General features: G+C 42.0%; 1 protein-coding gene across 2 annotated transcripts; it reads left to right on the forward strand.

Annotated features, from left to right (window-relative positions):
* The first annotated feature begins 59 nt into the window (after positions 1-59).
* On the forward strand, positions 60-15,963 carry baz1b (bromodomain adjacent to zinc finger domain, 1B). 2 transcript variants are annotated; one of them, XM_028572901.1, is made up of 22 exons: positions 60-968; positions 2,166-2,282; positions 3,235-3,379; positions 3,767-3,959; positions 4,260-4,381; positions 4,581-4,778; positions 4,887-5,075; positions 5,176-6,496; positions 6,727-6,882; positions 7,145-7,283; positions 7,390-7,553; positions 7,854-7,968; positions 8,086-8,184; positions 8,510-8,687; positions 9,167-9,352; positions 9,725-9,872; positions 10,208-10,351; positions 10,535-10,682; positions 11,284-11,402; positions 12,281-12,420; positions 12,589-12,695; positions 13,695-15,963. In XM_028572901.1, the coding sequence occupies exons 1-22, from the start codon at positions 850-852 to the stop codon at positions 14,344-14,346; spliced, it is 4,899 nt and encodes a 1,632-aa protein (XP_028428702.1). In that variant the 5' UTR covers positions 60-849; the 3' UTR covers positions 14,347-15,963. The 2 variants fall into 2 exon arrangements, with proteins under 2 accessions (XP_028428702.1, XP_028428703.1); XM_028572902.1 differs by lacking the exon at positions 10,208-10,351 and having other exon boundaries at positions 61-968.
* Positions 15,964-19,612: the final 3,649 nt, after the last annotated feature.

Here is a 19,612-nt window from a genome sequence, read left to right on the forward strand (position 1 = left end):
TTATATTCGATGCAGGCGTGGTTTCTTTTAAGGGGCTATTCTAGTTTGACAATAGACAGGACATATCAACCAATAAGAAACCGTATCAGAACAATTCTATGAAGGCCCTTCACTGAGGAATCCAATGAACATCGAGGGAGGGCGGGACGTGCTTGCGACGCTGCTTGCTGCCGGGGAAACGGAGTTCTGAGGGTGTACGGAATTGTGCCGGTGGACGAGAAACTCCCGCCATTTCGACAAGGAATTTAACCTCTTGATTGATCCAAGTTACTTTTTCGTAACACTTGCTAATTATCTTATCTGACAACAAGAAGCTCAGACAGTACGAACATGCAGCAAATACAATTGATTAAACGAGAACAGGCCTAGTTTGCAAAGACTTGGGATTGTACAACGCGCCAGACCTACTGCTGAACTGAGCTGTGGCTGTTGCCGCGAGTTTGATTTCGGTGTGGTTTGCATCTTTACATGTTCATCCGGAGAAGCTAAAAGTTTACTAACTATACCGAGAGACAAGTCCGGCAACCTGTTTTACATCTAAGACATTGCGTAAAACCAGCATGACACCACTACTAGAGGAGAGAAGAAGGATGCGATGAGGCGGGTGGCAAGAAGCGGACTGTTATTGTTTTGCAACGAGATAGCAATCCATCCTACTAGCTAACGTTAGTCAGCTAGCTAGCTGCTACACGTTGAGTGCCGGGCCTGCCGGCGGGAACGTGAGACGTGCTAAGATATTTCGGGACACTTGCATACATGCTAAGGACATATTATTGTATGCTATTGTGCTAGTTTATTGCTAGAAGATTTCATTTTACCATTGGCACCCGTGCCATCTGTGGATTTGAGATGGCACCGCTTCTAGGCCGGAAACCTTACCCACTGGCTAAGCCGCTAGCCGAGCCACCAGGCCCGGGAGAAGAGGTCTACATCATCGAGCACACCAAGGAGGCCTTCAGGAACAAAGAGTATCCTTTAACATGATGCTGATGCTCAGTCTCGACTTAGCTATATACTCTGCTTGATGCTGTATAGTTAGCTAAGTGGCTTTGTTTAACTGGCTAAATGTGCTCACTTAGACACGTGCATTGGTATGTAGGGCTTCAGTACCCAATTTGATGTTACCTCAAAACTTCACCCAATTTAATATTAACCCACATGTACACAGTGTACACCGGATGACAAGCTTACTGGCTAACGTTAGCACCGCTTTGCTAATCAACTCATTGTTAGCTAGCTGGCTGTTTCGCTAAGCTATAGTAAAGATTGACTTTTGAATTGCGCATAGAACAATTCACATGCTTAGCTAGTTGAATATAGAGAGCTGCTAAAAGGCGTCCTGTCACTTTTGTGGCCCCACTGTCAGCTAGTAATGCTAGCGCGCTGCTAGCGTTAGGGATCCCATTATGTCACAATAGCCCGCCGTCTGCTTCCACAGACTGAGGATGTTGCTCGGCTGGTTAGCTGTTAATGCTTGCCTATTTAGAGTCGGCTAGCCTTAGCTACCGCTACATTTGTGGTTTTTAGTTTGCCAAGAGAGAACAGCAGTTGACTTAAAACGGTTTATTGATTTAAGACAGCATTTTGGGATAGATATTTCTGTTCTAATATAATAGGGTAACTTTACCCACTTGTTTTGGTGTTTATGTGAAAACTTTGAACGTCAGCAAGATTATGAAGCCAGTTATGACAGATCAGTGTGACACACGCAGTGCGAAAAGTGGACTTTTAAGGTGTGTATTTTTATGGCTGCATGAGTAGTTATAAGTTCTAGTAGATGTGGATTCTTGCAGTGAGTGACATAGCTGTAATTCACTTTACTGTCTTTATGTCACGTTACCTTTTTAACATCCGAATCTACCATCACTGCTTGAAGAACAGCTATGTGAAACACAGGCCTCCCAGCTACTTTTCCACGCTATCCCATCATCCTCATCATCAGAATTTGTTCAATTCTCAAGTGGAGAATGTGGTTCACTTTACTGTTGTAGTTTTTACAATCACCAGAGGTAGCAAAGTCAAACTTTTTACTCTCAACTAACCATAGAAGTGTATTAACTTTTTTCCCACATAACTTATTTTCATCTTGTTAGTAAGCAAATGGCTAAATAAGGAGAAACTGCTTACATGTCACTATTGTAATTTCCTTGACAAAATGCTTACAGAGAGTATGAGGCACGCGTGCAGAGGTACAATGAGCGCATCTGGACATGCAAGAGCACTGGAAGCAACCAGCTCACACATAAAGAAGCATGGGAGGAGGAACAAGAAGTCACCGAACTGTTAGTATTACATCCAAAGTTTGTTTGCACACAATTTTATCCAACTTTTTAAATAATGGCCATTAGTAGACTCCGTTGATTACTGTCCATGGCCTATACAGGGTGTTATGTGTTCTGTGAAGAATACACCAGTACAGTTTAGTAAATGGCAGTACTAGTAGTAGTAGTTTAGATGCCCAAAAAAATGCAGATTAGCCTCCCTATAACAGCAGCTCAGTTGTATCATAAAAGAGTTACACTTTCAAAGTGACGGTCACAAGGCTCGCTGCTTTGCTATGATTGGATAAATCTAGTGCTCCTCCTCTCATTCTATTTAGAGGGTGTGTGATTGAGTCATCCTTCAATCTGCAATGGCCTGGTGATAGTTCCCTTAGACTGATCTGTGAACAGGAAGAACATAGCCATAAAAAACTGTAGGAAAGTTCAACTGATCTTTGTCAGTCCACTTATCACCAACCAGGTGTACATACACTGTATGTATATGTGCTATCAGCAAGAGAAAGGTGGGCCAAGGAGATGTCGCAGCAAAGAGGGGGCAGAGCGTTGTTCAGCTGGCCAGAGCTCAAGTCACTCAGGATCACATTGTGTATTTAAGCTCTGTCTAATTATATCAGCAAAGAGATTTTGCTCCCCCTACTGGTCACTCTCAGCCCTTTGTTGCCCTGTTATGTAATGCTCTGGTCCCTGTGACAAATGCATCACAGAAATCCAAACAATGTGAAATAAATCATGTCTTGAATAGAGTGCATCACACATTTATGAACTCAGTTTATGTCTGATGTGGCAACAGCCTTGTTTGCTGAGCATCAGGACAAATAAAAACAGTGTCACTTTATTCTAAAAAAGGTGGAACACATTAAGATGGGAATGCAAGACCGAAACTATATTAAACTTAATCTTCATATATTACATGTATATGTATATATAACTGCTGACCATTTTCTGTGTGCAGGCTTCAGGAGGAGTATCCCCTGTGGTTTGAGAAGCCGGTCCTGGAGATGGTCCACCACAACACGGTGTCTTTAGACAAACTGGTTGAAATGGCCTGGATGGAAATCCTTACCAAGTATGCTGTGGATGAAGAGTGTGACTTCCTGGTCAGTTCGGCTTCTTACATTTCTGAACTGGTCTGTTATTTAACTTTGCATTTGGATCTCATGATGACTCCAGCACTCATTATCACTATTAATATTATATTTAGAGGACCATATACATTATTTTGTATTTTTAACAACAAATGACACACTTTAAAATATTGCTGGCACTTTACCAAAGGTTATTAACATTTTTTGGATTAATGTTCTACCTCTTAGGCAGCAGTTGATTTTGGTTCTTTTAAGCGGTGTTAAGAAATTACAATCACTGCTGGGTCTAATATGACTTGGCACTAATGTAAAACCTAAACGATACCCATCCAGCAGGTGTTCAATTGAGAACTTCCACTTGGTGTATTCTGAGATGCTCATGAGGCTTTTCCACTTCAGGTGGGGAAGGACAAAAGTTTACAAGTAAAGGTGGTGAAGATCCATCCCCTAGAAAACCCAGAGGGCGAGATGGGAGAGAAGAAGCTTGAAGGTGCCTGTGATTCTCCATCTAGCGACAAGGAGAATGCAAGTCAGGAGAACCAGAGGAAGGAACCTCCTCCCAGAGAGGAGGAGAACAGGAGGGAGAGTCTCAGTGAGTACCAGTCGCTGCATAAAGCGTGTAAACAAAGAGTTTTGAAGCAAATTCATATTGCCGCCATGCAGCATGGATAAAACCAAACTTGCTGTAGAATGATTATGAATGCGTCCCTTTTATGACAGGTTGTATATTGTTTGATTGTTTGTAGGCCCAGAATAACGTTTTTTTTTTGGTTAGATAAAATGTTTTCATTTCCCCAGTTAATTCAATTTATGTTGTGATCACTTTTTCTGCATGTTTTGTGGGGGGGAAAAAGTCATTTGTTATACATGATATTGTTTTACTTCCTATTAGGTGACAGAGCACGACGTTCACCAAGGAAACTTCCCAATGCCATGAAGGAAGAAAAGAAGAAATGGGTGATGCCCAAATTCCTTCCTCATAAGTATGACGTGAAGCTTGTCAACGAGGATAAGGTCTGTATCCCGTTGTCAGCAGTCAACAAAAAGTGTCTAAACTTCTTTTCCTTCTTGTTGTCTTGTCTTGAAACCCGTGACCGTATATTACTCTGTATTTTCCCGTGCTAAATGTGATGATATTTGGCACTCTGGTCCACAACCGGTCTTTTGAAAGAAGTTGACGCTTTCCCATCTTTCCCACCGACTTGTCTCGTAGGTGATAAGTGATGTCCCAGCAGACAGTCTTAACAGAACGGAGCGCCCTCCAACCAAGGAGATCATACGCTACTTTATCAGGCACTATGCTCTGAGGCTGGGCATGGGAGAGAGTGCTCCCTGGGTGGTTGAAGATGAACTGGTGAAAAAATTTAACTTGCCCAGCAAATTCAGTGACTTTCTTCTTGATCCACACAAGGTAATTTACTCATGGCAATTTCTTTTTGCATATTCCAAAATAAAAAAAAAATGTCACTTGTTCTTGGCTCACACTTTTTTTTTTTTTTTTTTTTTTTTTTGTCTGAAGTTTTTAGCAGAGAATCCCTCTGCAAAGCGTAAGAGCTTGTCATCTCCAGAGGGTAAACCTAACAAGAGGCTCAAGACCCCTGACACCCCAGGAGACGATTCAGGAAATGAGAAGGGAGAAAAGAAAAGGAAAAAGAAGAGAGACTCTTTAGGCATGCCCCTTAGTCCAACCATTTGGGGCCACATGCAGGTTAGCTGGCTTGTATGCACATTATCATGTCTGTTTTTTTATTTTTATTTTTTTTAAAGTGAAAGCTTTGCTTAATGGGTTCATTTTGACTGTATTACAGAAAATAAAAATGAATGGCTCCCCTCTCAAGATGAAGAACTCGGGAACTCCAAAGAAAGGAGAAGGCAAAGGGTCGGCTCCCTCCACTCCAAAATCGGGCAGGAAGTCCGGGGACAAAAAAGAAGGAAAGAAAAGTGGAAAGAGCGGTGATAAGAAGCTCAACGTCCTCAAAGCTTCTAAAAAGGACGATAAAGCTGGTGCTAAGACACCGAAGATGAAGCAGATGACTCTGCTGCATCTGGCTAAGAGCACGTCTGCCGGGAGCCCAAAGAAGAGGGCCCGTAGTACCAGCATGGGTACGCCTAAACTGGGGAAGCCACTGCACCCTATGGCTCTCCACCTTCTTCGTTACTATAAGGAAAACAAGGGCAAAGAGGACAAAAAGAACTCCCTTTCCGGCCTCATCTCCAAGGCTGCAAAGACCTTGTCCCCAGATGATCGGGGCCGGCTGCCAGAGGAGCTCAAGGAGCTGGTGCAGAAACGCTGGGAGCTACTGGAGCAAAAGAAGCGCTGGGCAGCCATGAGTGAAGAGGAAAAGCAGGAAGAGACGAGGAAAAGGCGCGAGGAAGTCAAAGAGAAACTTCGAGAAAAGGCCAAGGAGAGGCGTGAGAAGGAGATGCTTGTCCGCCGAGAACAATCGCGCCGATACGAGGACCAGGAGATTGAAGGTGGCAAGACCCTGCCGACGTTCAAGCTTGTAGACATGCCCGAGGGGCTGCCCAACACCCTCTTTGGTGACGTGGCTATGGTCGTGGACTTCCTCCACTGCTATGCAGGGCTGCTGATGCCAGATGACCAGTACCCCATCACAGCTGGGGCTCTGATGGAGGCCCTGGCCGGGGAGCGATCGGGCTTCCTCTACCTGAACCGCGTGCTGGTGGTGCTGCTTCAGACGCTGCTGCAGGACGAGCTGGCAGAAGGCTACAGTGAGCTTGATATGCCCTTATCTGAGATCCCCCTGACCATGCACTCAGTGTCAGAGCTGGCACGGTTGTGCCTGCGACCATGTGACGCCCATGGTGAGGAGAGCGCCCGGGGCTCAGTGGACTCTGGGGCTTTGGGTGGCTTTGATGATGTGGTGACCAGTGAGTTCTTGGAGAAACTTGAGACAATTGAGGTGTTTGAGCTGAGCCCCGAAGAGAAGGTCAGCCTGCTGGTGGCAATGTGCCACCGCATACTCATGACGTACTCTGTTGAAGACCATGTCGATGCAATGCATCAACGGTCCGCTGAGGTGTGGAAGGAGCGTCTGGCAATGCTGAAAGAAGTCAATGACCGCAAGAGGGCAGAGAAGCAGATGCGAAAGGAGATGGAGGGCAAAGGTAGGCTTCTTTTCCCACTTATTTTAACTGCACTAAACCGCTTATATAATACCCACAAAACCTCAATACAACTTGTTAAGCTATGCACTGATTATGAATGTTTTGATTGTCAAAATACCAGAGAGCGGAACATCTTCTTTCAGCCATTTATTTAGTCTTTTATTGATATCCCCAAAATGTAAATATAAGTTGTTTGTTTTTTATATATTTATTTTTTTCTGGGCTCAAAGGCGAAAAAAAGAAAGAAGGGGGTGCTAAGAAGGAGAACAAAAAAGAAGTAAAGGTGGAGCCGGAGCCAGAGGACATGATCAGCTCGGTGAAGAGCCGGCGGCTGATGTCCATGCAGGCCAAGAAGGAGAAGGAGGAGATGGACAGACAGAACAAAGGTAAACTTTTGTAGCAGGGAGTGGACCACATAATCCATTTCCAAATATCCTATTAAAAAAAAAAAAAAAAAAAAAAAAAAAAGTTTGTTAACTGACTAACCATGTATCGTGTGACACGATTTGATTTTGTTCTCGCAGTAATTAGTTTCTCCACCACTGAGATCTTGTAAGAATGTGTCATTTAGAGTGAAGCCAGTTTATCATTAATAACTTCTTATAATTCTTAAGTCAGTATACCTCACTCTGTGTTATTCCCCCAAAGAGCGCATGGAGAAGGAGGCTGAAGAGGAGCGGATGCGTAAACAGAGGGCTGCTGTAGAAAGGGCCTTTCAGGATGGTATAACCAAAGCCAGACTTGTCATGCGCAGGACCCCACTGGGTACCGACAGAACTCACAACAGGTTAGTGCTGCACACAAATGTTTGCGAAGATTATGCACAGATGAAGAGGGTTAGGAATCAGGTGAATTCAATGAATAACCTAAATTGTTTTGATGTTTTTGTCCAGATACTGGCTTTTCTCTGACGTGGTCCCTGGTCTGTACATTGAGAAAGGCTGGGTGCATGAAAGCATCGACTACAGCTTCACCCCTCCACCGGAGGACAAACCACCTGAGCCCGAGGTGGAAGAGGAAGAGGATGGCGAGTCGGCCGCTGTTCATGATTCACAAGGTACAGTAACTTAAGTGTTAGGTATCCTCGTCAAAATGTTTGTCATCAAAATGTTAATGTGTTTGTGTGTTAATGCAAAAAAGTTAATATTGACTGATATCGGTCCCAAATATAAAATCTCATATATTGGTATCGACTTAAAAATAATTCTTTGCGACTCTAATTCAAATGAATGTCTTGTTTTAGTTTTGCTCGGTGTGCAGTTCTGTGTGTGGACATAATTCATTTGCGGTTTTGGTCAATTTGTTTTACTTTTTTAGTCATAAAAAAATCTGTTTTAATTACGGTTTTCTGCTGTAGGAGCTGAAAAGGATGAGGGCAGCATAGATGGTGCTATTTGTGAGGGAGCCCAGCAGGGGGCAGCACCAGACATCTGTATAGAAACTACTGTTCCCAAGCAGGGACAGAACCTCTGGTAAGAGCTTTGTTTCTAACTTCTTCTTTCATTTGATTTTCCTCCTTTTTACACCATCTTTTTTTTTTTTTTTTTTTTTTTTTTTTTTTTTCCTAATTGTTCTGCCTCTGGATACAGGTTTGTATGTGAAAGCACAGCTGAGCTGGAGGAACTAGTGGAAAGTCTTCATCCTCAGGGGGTTAGAGAGAGTGAACTGAAAGCGAAGATACAAAGCAGGTGCGTGCACTCTTACTCTTACGCTAACAAACATGCAAGCATCCAGTCGTACTGCACTGCTAAAGCTGTTTTTACCAGCTTTTAGGGATCTGTTGGAGTGATCCAACAGTTGCTATTTAAAGCTTTTGCTTTTTCTTTAGTTGAAGAAAGCTTGTAGGTTATGAAAAAGTTTAGAATGAAAGTAAAATGAATACAAAACCACCAGAGCATCTACAAGAAAGTATGAACAATGGTGTTTTAAAAAAAGGGAAGAGTTAAAAAAACGTAGCATCAGTGATGCAGTAAATAAGAAGCTGAATACAAAGCTTTCCCTTCCCTGTTTCAGGTACCAGGACATCCTCCACTCTGTCCATCTGACCCGTAAAAGCAAAATGGCCCTTAGGACCTGTGATGGCTATGCAGAGCTGCTCAATTACCTGCGCAGTGACATCCAGGAGGTAGCCTCAAGACTCCAGAAGGGAGGCCTGGGATACCTCGATGACAACATAGACATTGAAGATCAGGTGATTAGTTTGTCTGCCTACGTACAATATCAGTAGCCCTGAAATTTCAACATTAATGTTAACTGACGACTGAGAAAATTCTTTCTTTGCGGTGAGTGACTGTGTTCAACCTTCTGTCAACACCTGAAAATAAAAAACAAGCATGAAATGTGTGCAAAAGGAAGTGGTATTTTGATTCTACAGATAAGTGTCCTCGGTTGAGAAAACGGGTGATTTCCTTCGTTATATTCGCATATATAATTCAATGGTTAAAAGTGGTTTACTCCTGTGTTTAGTATAGTAAGTATTGATGATGGTACAAAAACCATCATCAACCCTAATAGGTTTGATAACATTGCTTGTATCCTATTGTGCCTGTGAAACGCCTAATGTTTTGTTATACAGTGAAGTGTTACTGATTTGATGTAGTTTGTCAGTGTTGTCCACAAAACATTTGGGATTGTAATTGCTCACTGATCTGTTTCATCCTCTATTCACAGTTGAAAGACATGGAGAGCTTGAAAGACTTTGGCGAATGCATCATCACCATTCAGGCCTGTGTAATCAAAAAGTTCCTGCAGGGATTCATGGCCCCCAAGCAGAAAAAGAAGAAAAAGCAAGGAGGGGAGGAAAGCAGCAAGGCTGAGGAGGTGGACGAGGAGAAGAGACTGGCAGAAGAGGCTAGGGTAAGAGAACAAAGTTGCAATATTCAAGTTTAGTTGTAAGTGTGTGTCTCAAAGGTAACAGGGTCCATTTAGAAGTCCCTGGATGTTGGGATTATCTGATTTTCACTGGGGAGGTTTGCACAGGTATTAAAGGCATCATGGTCATAATTCTAGGTAAAGCACATTAATGTCAAAGCTCCTGTAATGAGTGTTTTTTTTTTTTTTTTTTAATTTGCAAGAAAACAAGGAGCTATGAGATGGGCACACAAAATAAAATTGAATTGAGAAGCTGATGTTTACTCATGAAACACACTCCTACAGACAGAGCTATTACTATTGAACTCTTTCTTCAAAGTTCTGCTGAGTTAAACAAGTCTGGGCTTTTCCTCTTAGGTGGCGACAGCGGTAGAGAAGTGGAAGACTGCCATCCGAGAGGCCCAGACCTTTTCCCGCATGCACGTCCTGCTGGGAATGTTGGACGCGTGCATAAAGTGGGACATGTCTGCCGAGAACGCTCGCTGCAAAGTCTGTCGCAGGAAAGGTGAGGACAGTTTTCTGCTGTTGTCTCTCGTTTGGTCTCAAAGAAAGGAATTGACTGTAAATTATTTGCAGCCTATGAGAGCGTCATGGCTTTATTGACATAGAAATGTTTGTAACATGGCTTTCTTTGACCAGTAACGGGACAAATAACCTTTTTTTTGACCTCAGATCACCTAAACAGAACTACAGCACCGCAACTGGCGCCTGTCTATTTAAATATGGTTTCTTATGTTTTTCTTCATGAAGACACAGTCCTTACTAATAGGTGTGCTGAATTGTTGAGTTGCAGTTTGAGTGAAGCACTGCTACACCACTACCCTTCTGCCTCCTGTCTAGTGCTCAGGCAGAGCCCATCTGTGCTGAAGCTGATGGAGTCTAGACCAAGATCCAAACAGGGCAGCAGCGGCAGGCTCAGAGCAGGGCAGACTAGTAGTGTAAGGCAGGTCTTCATACAGAGCCGGCAGATCCACAGGCCAACAGGTGAACCTGTAGTGATAAGATGACGATTAAAAACTTGGTTACTTGCACAGAGTTTGTTGGCCTTTTCAGGGAGTGAATAGGGGAACAGAAATGTTGGCATACTGAATACATTTAAGGTAAAAAACAGGGAATTAAAAATGCCTTCTTTAGCCAGTCCTATGGTAAATGTTGATCCTCTTCCAGGTGACGATGAGAAACTCATCCTTTGTGATGAGTGCAACAAGGCCTTCCACCTGTTCTGTCTGCGCCCGGCCCTGTACCGCATTCCTGACGGAGAGTGGCTGTGCCCGGCCTGCCAGCCCACTGTGGCCAGACGCGGCTCCCGTTCAAGGTAACTGTCCACCGCACGCTTTGTCACTGTCCCTCATTGTCGATTTAAACTGTTAGAGTTCATGTAGACATAGCATTTCATTTGTGTGAAGTAACTCATTTCTTTATTGACTACAAAATTTATATTTTTATTTATCACAAAAATGAGTGCTGTGCATACAGTAAATGATGGAGCATTTGCAGTGACAATCTGTCATTTTACAATAAAACCTTTTATTAGGTGTGTGCATACAGAGACGTTTTCATTAAAAATGAATGTAGGCCTAAATTTAGCTGGATAAATTGTGCTATGCAGGTTTCTGATGGACACATTTTATTCCCCATTGTTTTTAAAAGTACTGCATTCTTAAAGCTGCAGTAGTATTCAAGTTTGTACTCTACTCACTGTGCATAACCCCAGCCACAAAATGTAAATTGGCAGGAAAATGGCAGCGCAGTGGCTCTAGTATTAGTAAGACTCTACATATTATTTGACACATTACTATATATGGTTATTTTTTCCTAATTTTAACAAAACCTCTAAAGTAAACCCTGCCTCTTTTCCATCTTCTGTCTTCGTAATCCGTGTAAAGATTTTTTGATTGGCAACCTCTCTATTGCAGGAACTACAACCAAGACACAGATGATGAAGAAGAGGATGAGGAGGAGTCTGAAGAGGAGGAGTCCGAGGAAGATGAAGAGGACGAGGAAGAGAACGACTACAAAGCCATGGGTCACAGCTGTGAGTATCGACGAGAGAGAATTAAGTCCAGGTTTCACAAAATTGTCTCGGCTCAATGGTTCATCTTTAGGGTTTCAACCAGGATAAGTTAAGGATGAGCAGCCAAATGTCTCTTTTTTTGACTTCTATGCGCCAACTCCAGACTGGAATCCTTGCATCATCAATACGTTACATTTTGTATTTAAAAACGATGGCACAAAACAAAGAATACAACAAATAAATTGAGTTTTCCAAAAGAATAAGTCACAGTTGGTTTTGGAAAATGGGGTGCTAAAGGTTGGGAATGAGAAGAATGCTGACAGGGAAGAACGGCCCCTGTCCTCTCCCCGTCTCTATTGTCTGTGTGTTGTCATGTAGCACAGCTCAGGTCTGGACCTTTGCTTTGAAGCCACGTCTCACTCTGGCTTCACTCAAAGTATGTGACAGGATGATCCCCTCTGTCAGTTCAAGCGTGAATGTCAAGGATGACAATTAAGAACTTTTATGCATCAATAGTTTGAAAGAGAATCGCAGAACGGATCATTTTTCTTATTTCTAGCGTGAGACTTTGCGATAGGCTACAGCATTGCGCACTGGAATTGGTCTGATTTTAAAAAGAAGAGGAAAAAAAATTTGAAATGACACAATGAACAATTAAGCATTAATAGTTTAGTAATTGTAACTTAGAAACAATAACCTCATTAAAATATTTGCCCATCTGCAGGTTGTGTGACATGACAAATTAACAGTTAATGTTGGTTACACATGGCAACATTTCAGATATACGTTTTCTTTCCTTTGCCTTTTTTGGTGCATACAAAACTAAGTGTTTCCACTGGGGTTCTTTTTCACTTGCCTCCGACCTCTTCTGTCCTGATCACCTCGTTATTTCTTCACAGTGAGACCAAGGAAGAAAAATAAGCAGTCTCCGTCTCGGCAGAAAAGTTCAAAAAGTAAACCCAAGAAGCAGTCGTCTTCGAGTAGTCAGAGCAGCAAACAGAGGACTGGCCCCAACAGCCCTGCAGACATCGATGAACTGGTAAGAAACCCGCAGGCCACTTGCATACAGAAGCTAGGTCTTCTTAGAAGAATTAAAGAATAGACTTAAAACGGGGAAATGTTGAGGGCAAGAGTTGATCTATATCTCAGAAGGAGACAGACATTGTCATTGACAGCAAATTGTTGTCTGCGTGTGCGGTGTCTGCAGGTGCGACAGAGTTCCCTATCAGGAGTGCGCAGGCAGGCAGTGGAACTGGAGCGGTGCGAGGAAATCCTCAAGAAACTGATGAAATTCCGCTACAGCTGGCCTTTCAGGTGAGCAAAGGACATAATCTGTTTACGAAGTACTCTGGAGCAGCACCAACTACTTGCATGTGGGAGAAAAGTGTTTACACTTACGAGTAATAAATAGTGATATTTATTTTTGTTTATATAACATTTCTTGTATTGGTAGAAACCCAAAATTGGTCTTTTGAGGGCGACATCATTTCTTATGATCTTGACACCCCGTCCCCAGTACATTCAGCATGTATAATATCACTAAGGTGGAAAGATTAAGCTCTACTGAATTAAAGTTTAACAAGTTGCTATGTAGTCTAAAACAATATTACCAGATTACCCTTGAGAGAGATGCTGCCTGTGTTGTTGCAGGTCTTTAGACCGATGAATAAATCAAAATTAGTTTCTGGGTTTGTCGTAGTAAATCGGTCCTTCCAGAAAAATGCGGAGTTTTTTTGTGATTGTTGCGGGCAAAAATCCTTGATTATGCTGCACGTTTTCTTAAAAAATGCGATGGAATATGCGGGATAGTTATGCAGTTGTATGCAATGAAATTGCGGGAACTTGCAAAAACTGCAGTTTAATGAAAAAGTGATTTCCCCCAACACTCTGCTTTTCGATGTTCATGTCCCATAATTGCGTCTCTTCATAACGTTCCGGCAACAGGGGAAAATGGCTGCTCTTGTGTGAAGTAAACGCAACATTTTTCAACTTTCTGCTAAGATATGTGACTTTTTTTTTTTTTTCGAAAATGCGGGGATTATGAAATCATGCAAGCCCTGCATATTTTGCGCGGAAATCTGCAATTTATGCGGTGGAAGTGTGGCGTATTTGAAAAAATGCGGCCCCCGCATGAATATGCAGACTTCAGCTGATTATGCATTGAATTATGCGATTGCATAATCGCGTTTTTTCTGGAGGGACTGGTTAAATCGACATACCCTACCACCTGAATGACTTGGACATCAAGAATTATTATGATGCTTAACCTGTAGCCTAACGTGGCCCTCTTCTACCACTCGGCTTCTCGTACAGGGAGCCTGTGTCCACGGAGGAGGCCGAGGACTACCTGGACATCATCTCCCAGCCCATGGATTTCCAGACAATGCTGGGGAAGTTCAGCCAGGGCTTGTATCGCCACGGCCAGGATTTCCTGGAAGACCTGAAACTAGTCTTCTCCAACGCAGAGGAGTACAACCAGCAGGGCAGCAGTGTCCTCTCCTGCATGGTCAAGACAGAGCAGTCGTTCATTGAGCTGCTCCAAAAGCTGCTGCCTGGCCTCAGCTACCTCCGCCGGCGGTCACGCAAACGCGTCAGCCGAGCCCCTGCAACATCTGAGGAAGAAGAAGAAGAAGAGGAGGAGGAGGATGAAGAGGAACCGAAGAAGAAGATTCAGAATGGCAAATCGAACAAGAAGAAAACCAGAAATGTTCAGGGACGAAGGGAAGAGGAGAGCGAGAGTGAGGAGGAGGATGATGATGATGATGACGACGATGATGATGGCAGGAGGAGAAGTAAGCGGACCTCTACCACCTCAGGCAAGAATTACAGGGAGCAGGATAGCGATGGCGAGCGGGACACACGGAGAACTCGTCAGCGGGGGGGCCGGGGCGATGCTGGGGGGGCGAGCAGCGACGAGGACCGGTCCAGCCAGCAGCGACATTCCAAGAGACAGAAACGCTCATGAAGACCAGGATGATTTTTTTTTTTGGTCGTCTCTCTCTTGCTTAAAAATTTCTGTCCCGCTCTTCTGAAAATGATCAAGACCCCTCCATCACCCCCTCCTCACAGCCAGCGGGACTTAATCCTCAGAAGGACTTTTTTTGTGTTACTAAATTTCTGTTCATATTTTGAAAAACGACAAAAGAAAACTGATTTATATTTGTACCAAGTTTAATTTTTTTTTTTTTTCTAGCCAAGAAAAATGAGACATTTGAGATAATGGATGGGTCCTCATAGCTCTTAAGACTCTTTGATTTGAATTTCAGTTCCACTTTGACAACCTCACACGTGTGTAATTTTTGACTTAAAATGTTGTCCCGTGAACTGCTTTATTTTTTACATTTGCGCTCTCCTAACACCAGTACAGTGTAATCAGAGGTCTGTCTTCACTCTTGACACACAAAGTCCAGCCATCACTTGTGTCTAGCTGTAAAGTGTTTGTTCCACCCACATCTCTGTTGCAAGTCATGGTGTTTTCACTGACTTGAAGTACTTTGTGTTAAAAAGATGGTGTCCATGTAGCCAAAATCTTTCTTGGCTTAAAAACAGCGCTGATAGCTGATATTAAATGTTCCCATCACCTGTAAATCCCTCTACTATAAGCATCTTGACACCAACATTATCTTTAGTCAAATGCAAGTCTATAGACACACATGGTAGGATTTTTACTAGTTAGTATACTTATTTTTTTATTTTTCCTGCCCAGGTGCAGATTTATTGTCAAAAGCTGGGTTCAGACTGCATGTCACACATGTAGTTGCATCACTTTAGTGCTAAAAACACAATCTTCAACTCAGCTCTTAGTGCCAAGATGTTTTCAAAAACAGGGACCTGACTTGGAATCTCATCCTTGGCGTGTGGAGCTGACCAGCCTTTCCTCCTCTGTAGTGCCCTGCCACTCTAAAAGAACCTGTACCTCAGTGCTCCGTCAGTTTGCACTCCGCTCGTGCAAAGTGCACCTATTATGCCAGCAGCTGCAGGACCAGACTTTATTGAAATTATGTGCATAAACCTTTTGTAAACCGTGTTCCAAACAACAACAAATGTGACGTTTGTTAAGAAAATGGGCATTTTTGAATATTTTTTTTTTTTTTTTTTTTTTTTTTTGCACATTTTATTTGGTATTGTAAATGATAACTTGTTGATCTTAATCATATCCAACAAATGGCGAGGTTTAACCAGGGCTCGCCTAGTCAATGCAGAGAACATGTCAGCAGTTGGTTCACTTTTCATTGTCACTTGTACATTTTGTAACAAACACCTGCAGTCACTCTTTTAAAAAAGGATTTGCGTGGGTGAAACGGCTCCTAAGATGCGAAATTTAAGGTTTCCCCTGCATGTCCTGGTTCAGTCACCAGGCGGTGCTCCACTCCTGCTCTCGGAGTACTTTTTTTTTTTTTTTTTTTTTTGTCCCATCTGTTTCCTAATAATTCATTGACAGTGCTGTTAGCTGGACTGCTGTAACTCACTGCATTGTGGGCTCATTGGTCATCAAAGGATGGAGAGCTCCATAGTGCTGGTGTATTTTGGCTCTACAACTTGTTTTGGAATACCTTCTACACCGACAACCTAACAAACCTTTTGAATAATATATATATATATATATATATATATATATATATATATATATATATATATATATATATATATATATATATATATATATATATATATATATATATATATATATATATATATATATATATATATATATATATATATATATATATATATATCTATCACTGACCCTCTAATGTATGTGCTGTGCTGTGCTGTGCTGGTCTCCTGTGTTTTTCTTGTGCTGTTATCATCAAGACCTTACTGATTTCATTTGGCCACTGATTTTCCCCCCCACCCCACCCATCCTATTATTTTTGTTTAAATTCGGCTTTGTTCCTGACATGATTATAAAATCACTGTTGTAATTGTTTGACATTTCAATGAACAAACAAAAGGTTACTGCCCTTCTCAAGTTGAGACCTGACTGTAAATGCTTTCTTTGTTCTTGGAGGAACTGCAAAAAGTATTTTACACTTCCTTTTTTTTTATATATATATTTATAGTCTCTAAAGTTGGGGTTGGGCAGGTTCAGAGGATTCACATGTAAAGAATTTCCAATAAAGGCTATGGACGAAGACCGTAGTTTCCCTGTTTTGTGTTGAGCTGATGAGCGTCCCCTGGTCAGACAGACACACATCACTGCCATCTGTAAAACCTTGTGATGGGATGGTCGGGGAGAGAAACCGGTTAGCCGTGAGCACCGGCTGATGTCTAATTTTACTTTTTAATAAAACATCAAACGTGGTCTTACTCTCTGTGTGGACTCTTTTCTCAAAAACGTCCGCATCTTCAAATAGAAGCCAAACTAGCTTCAAATATGTGTGCGGTGAAGCCAAAAGTGACATGACGGAGGATAAATAGTTTCATCTTTACAGAGGAGGAGGATGAGCAGCGTGGACTTAAACTATTCCATGAAAACATTTTGTGGAAAATGAAGCTTATGATGGTTGAGTTAAGCCTTAATCGCACAATTTAGGCTCTGTAAGGTACAATACTACTTTTAATATCCTCATTTTATTCGGTTGACTGGCAGAAAGACTAAATCAGAAGATGAACAATTCTTTGTCCAAAAGAAAGCTGTGGACACAAGAAACCTTAGATATTTACACAAGGCTATTACACTGTCTAGACTGTTATTGGACCTGTTGGGGCTGTTTATGGACCAAAATAAAGATTTTGCTGCACTCAGTAGTCCGAGCCAGTTTCATAGGGAGCTCTCTTCACAAAAATGTGCCCGTACAGGTTATAGGTGGCAGCAATGATAACTACCAACTGGAAAGTCCCACAGTTATATAGCCACAATAAGGAGTGTGTCTGTGATGGATGGAGCAGAGGAGAGTGCAAGAAGGACGGCAAGATCCTATGAAATCTACTCAAGTGTTGACAGCGTCTGAGCCATCTGTAATTTGGCAACAGGTGTAGAGGCTAAGATGGATCAGAGTAAAGGTCAGAGATGTGAAAAGTGGGTGGAAACCTTGCACTTGATTAGCGACCGTTCAAGCAACTGCATTCAGCTATAATAAATTTGAAATGTTTCACTTTTATGAGTTTAATTATCCAATAAACAACAAATTTTAATAAGATTGCCGACGTATTCTTACTTAATCTGTCATTTCTTATAGCTCTCTATTTTAAAATTAAAGTGTGCGATTTCTGTCCTTCCCCAGACATCTTTGTAACTGCAGCATTTTGAGCCTTAGGAGAAGAAAGAGGTTACAGGTCCATGATTTTGACCCACAAGAAAAGAAGTTAATGGCAGATTGAGGACATTATGAGTTACAAGCCCCAAAGCGTTGGAGGGAAATCACAGCTTTTTGTCTGTTTTGTTGTTATTTCTGAGTCTTCAATGCTAACTGAATCTCTGTGACAGCCAGTTTTTTTTTTTTTTTTTTTTTTTTTTTGTGGCTGGCTGTTTTGGGAAATGGAGCCAAAAGCAACTGAACATTGCTATATATACAAAATGAACTCACTCGCATGACTTGAGTGAACTTCTAATGAACTCTGGCCTCTTAAGCATTCAAGAACTTGTTAACTTGAATAAGATACAATACAATCATGATGTATGAACTTTTAGAAGGCTGGTGGATCTATCAGGGTCTTTCCAAACCAGTGAAACGTGTTTCAAGTTTTGTTCATTCCTCGCAAGGTGCGTCCTACGCAGTGAAACATAGTTGAGACATGCATTAATCACCCAACTTTTACTCCCCGTTGAAGTAAAAGAACTCGACTGTACACATGCTTCCGTGTAGCACGAAAAGAGCTACTGAGTTTTTACGGGTAGCAGGACAAAGAGGTTCAGAAATAGTTCTAATACAGTTACATAATGTGAAAGAATCCTATATGATGAGCTTTAAAGGCCTATTATATTTTTAGCCATGCTAGTGGTGTGGTTCTAGGGACTTTTAGTGCAACCAATGAAGTTCACATTTGTGGTTTTGAGCGTCTCGACAGCTATTGGATGGTTTGTCATGAATTGTAAAGATTTAAGTAAACCCCCTTTTACTTCATCAGGTTAGAATATGTCCAATACTTTGGTTTATAATAACCAAATACCTGCAAAAGTAATGACATTTCCATTAGCCTAATCTGTACTTTATCATTATGTGCTATTTGGCAAATTTGAGCATGCTAACACCCTAAGCTAAGATGGTTATTATACTACTAAAAATGAGCATGTCAACATTGTCATATGAGCATGTTGCCGTTCTAGCTTTAGCATTTAGCTTAAACATCGCTGTGCCTAAGTACAGCCTCAGAGCCGCTAGCATGGCTGTAGACTAGTCTTGGTGAATTAGCTTTCGTAATTAGGTTGTCCATTTTAGTGTTTTATTCTCCTATTTAAGTTACTTTCTTTTTTTAACAAAGTAAAGGTTATGTGCCCTTGTGTATGAGGTAGGTCAAATGGACCTCAAATGAGTGAGGAGATTGAGCACTGTTCACACTCATGACATTTGTCCATTTTGAATTGCAGTAGAATGTACTGTTAAAGTAGCAACAATCAATATTTTTATAACAATGACTGTGACAATGTGAAAGGCAGACACCCAAAATCTGCAGCTCCTTGGCTTTACAGAGTTTTATATAGGTTTTAGCTCATTGTTTAGCTGCCGCAACTTTACTGTTTTGTTTCACTCTCAACTCTCTTTCCATGGTTGTTTTCGGATGCAGCAGGCAGCTGTTTTCAGTGAAAAAGCTCTAATAACCACGCAATGATAATGTTGCTCTGTATCTGCTGGATGTGAAAATAAGCATCTGTTTGCTAACAAGTTTCTCATATTAACTTGAAAGGTGATGATACTGTATGTCAGTGTTGTGTTCACAGCTTGTTTCAGTGTGTGTGTGTGTGTGTGTGTGTGTGTGTGTGTGTTTAGGTTTTATGTTGCCTCCACTATTATATTGCAAAGTCTGACCTCACAGGTTGAAGCAGCAGGTGCCTTCGCTCTATAACAAGCAAACAATGGCCATGCACTGACTAATCTTTGAACCCTGTGCAAACTGACAGCAGCAGTGTATGACCGAGACATCCACACACATGACAGCAGAGTGGAGCAGCCCAACCTGCAAATATTTACCCCGGGTCCAAGTCGGTGCAGAGGCCATCTGGCAAGGAGCGAACAAGTGTGTTTCCCACTCTCATTCCAGCAGACATGATGTACAGCAGTCTGTGAAGT

This window comes from Perca flavescens, chromosome 3, assembly GCF_004354835.1.
Source record: "Perca flavescens isolate YP-PL-M2 chromosome 3, PFLA_1.0, whole genome shotgun sequence".
In the NCBI taxonomy this organism is placed as follows: Eukaryota; Metazoa; Chordata; class Actinopteri; order Perciformes; family Percidae; genus Perca; species Perca flavescens.

Coding starts and splice junctions, on each gene's coding strand:
- baz1b (XM_028572901.1), top strand. CDS start 850: ATGGCACCGCTTCTAGGCCGGAAACCTTACCCACTGGCTAAGCCGCTA. Junction 969..2,165: donor GAGGCCTTCAGGAACAAAGA/GTATCCTTTAAC, acceptor AAATGCTTACAG/AGAGTATGAGGCACGCGTGC. Junction 4,382..4,580: donor AGCTTGTCAACGAGGATAAG/GTCTGTATCCCG, acceptor CTTGTCTCGTAG/GTGATAAGTGATGTCCCAGC.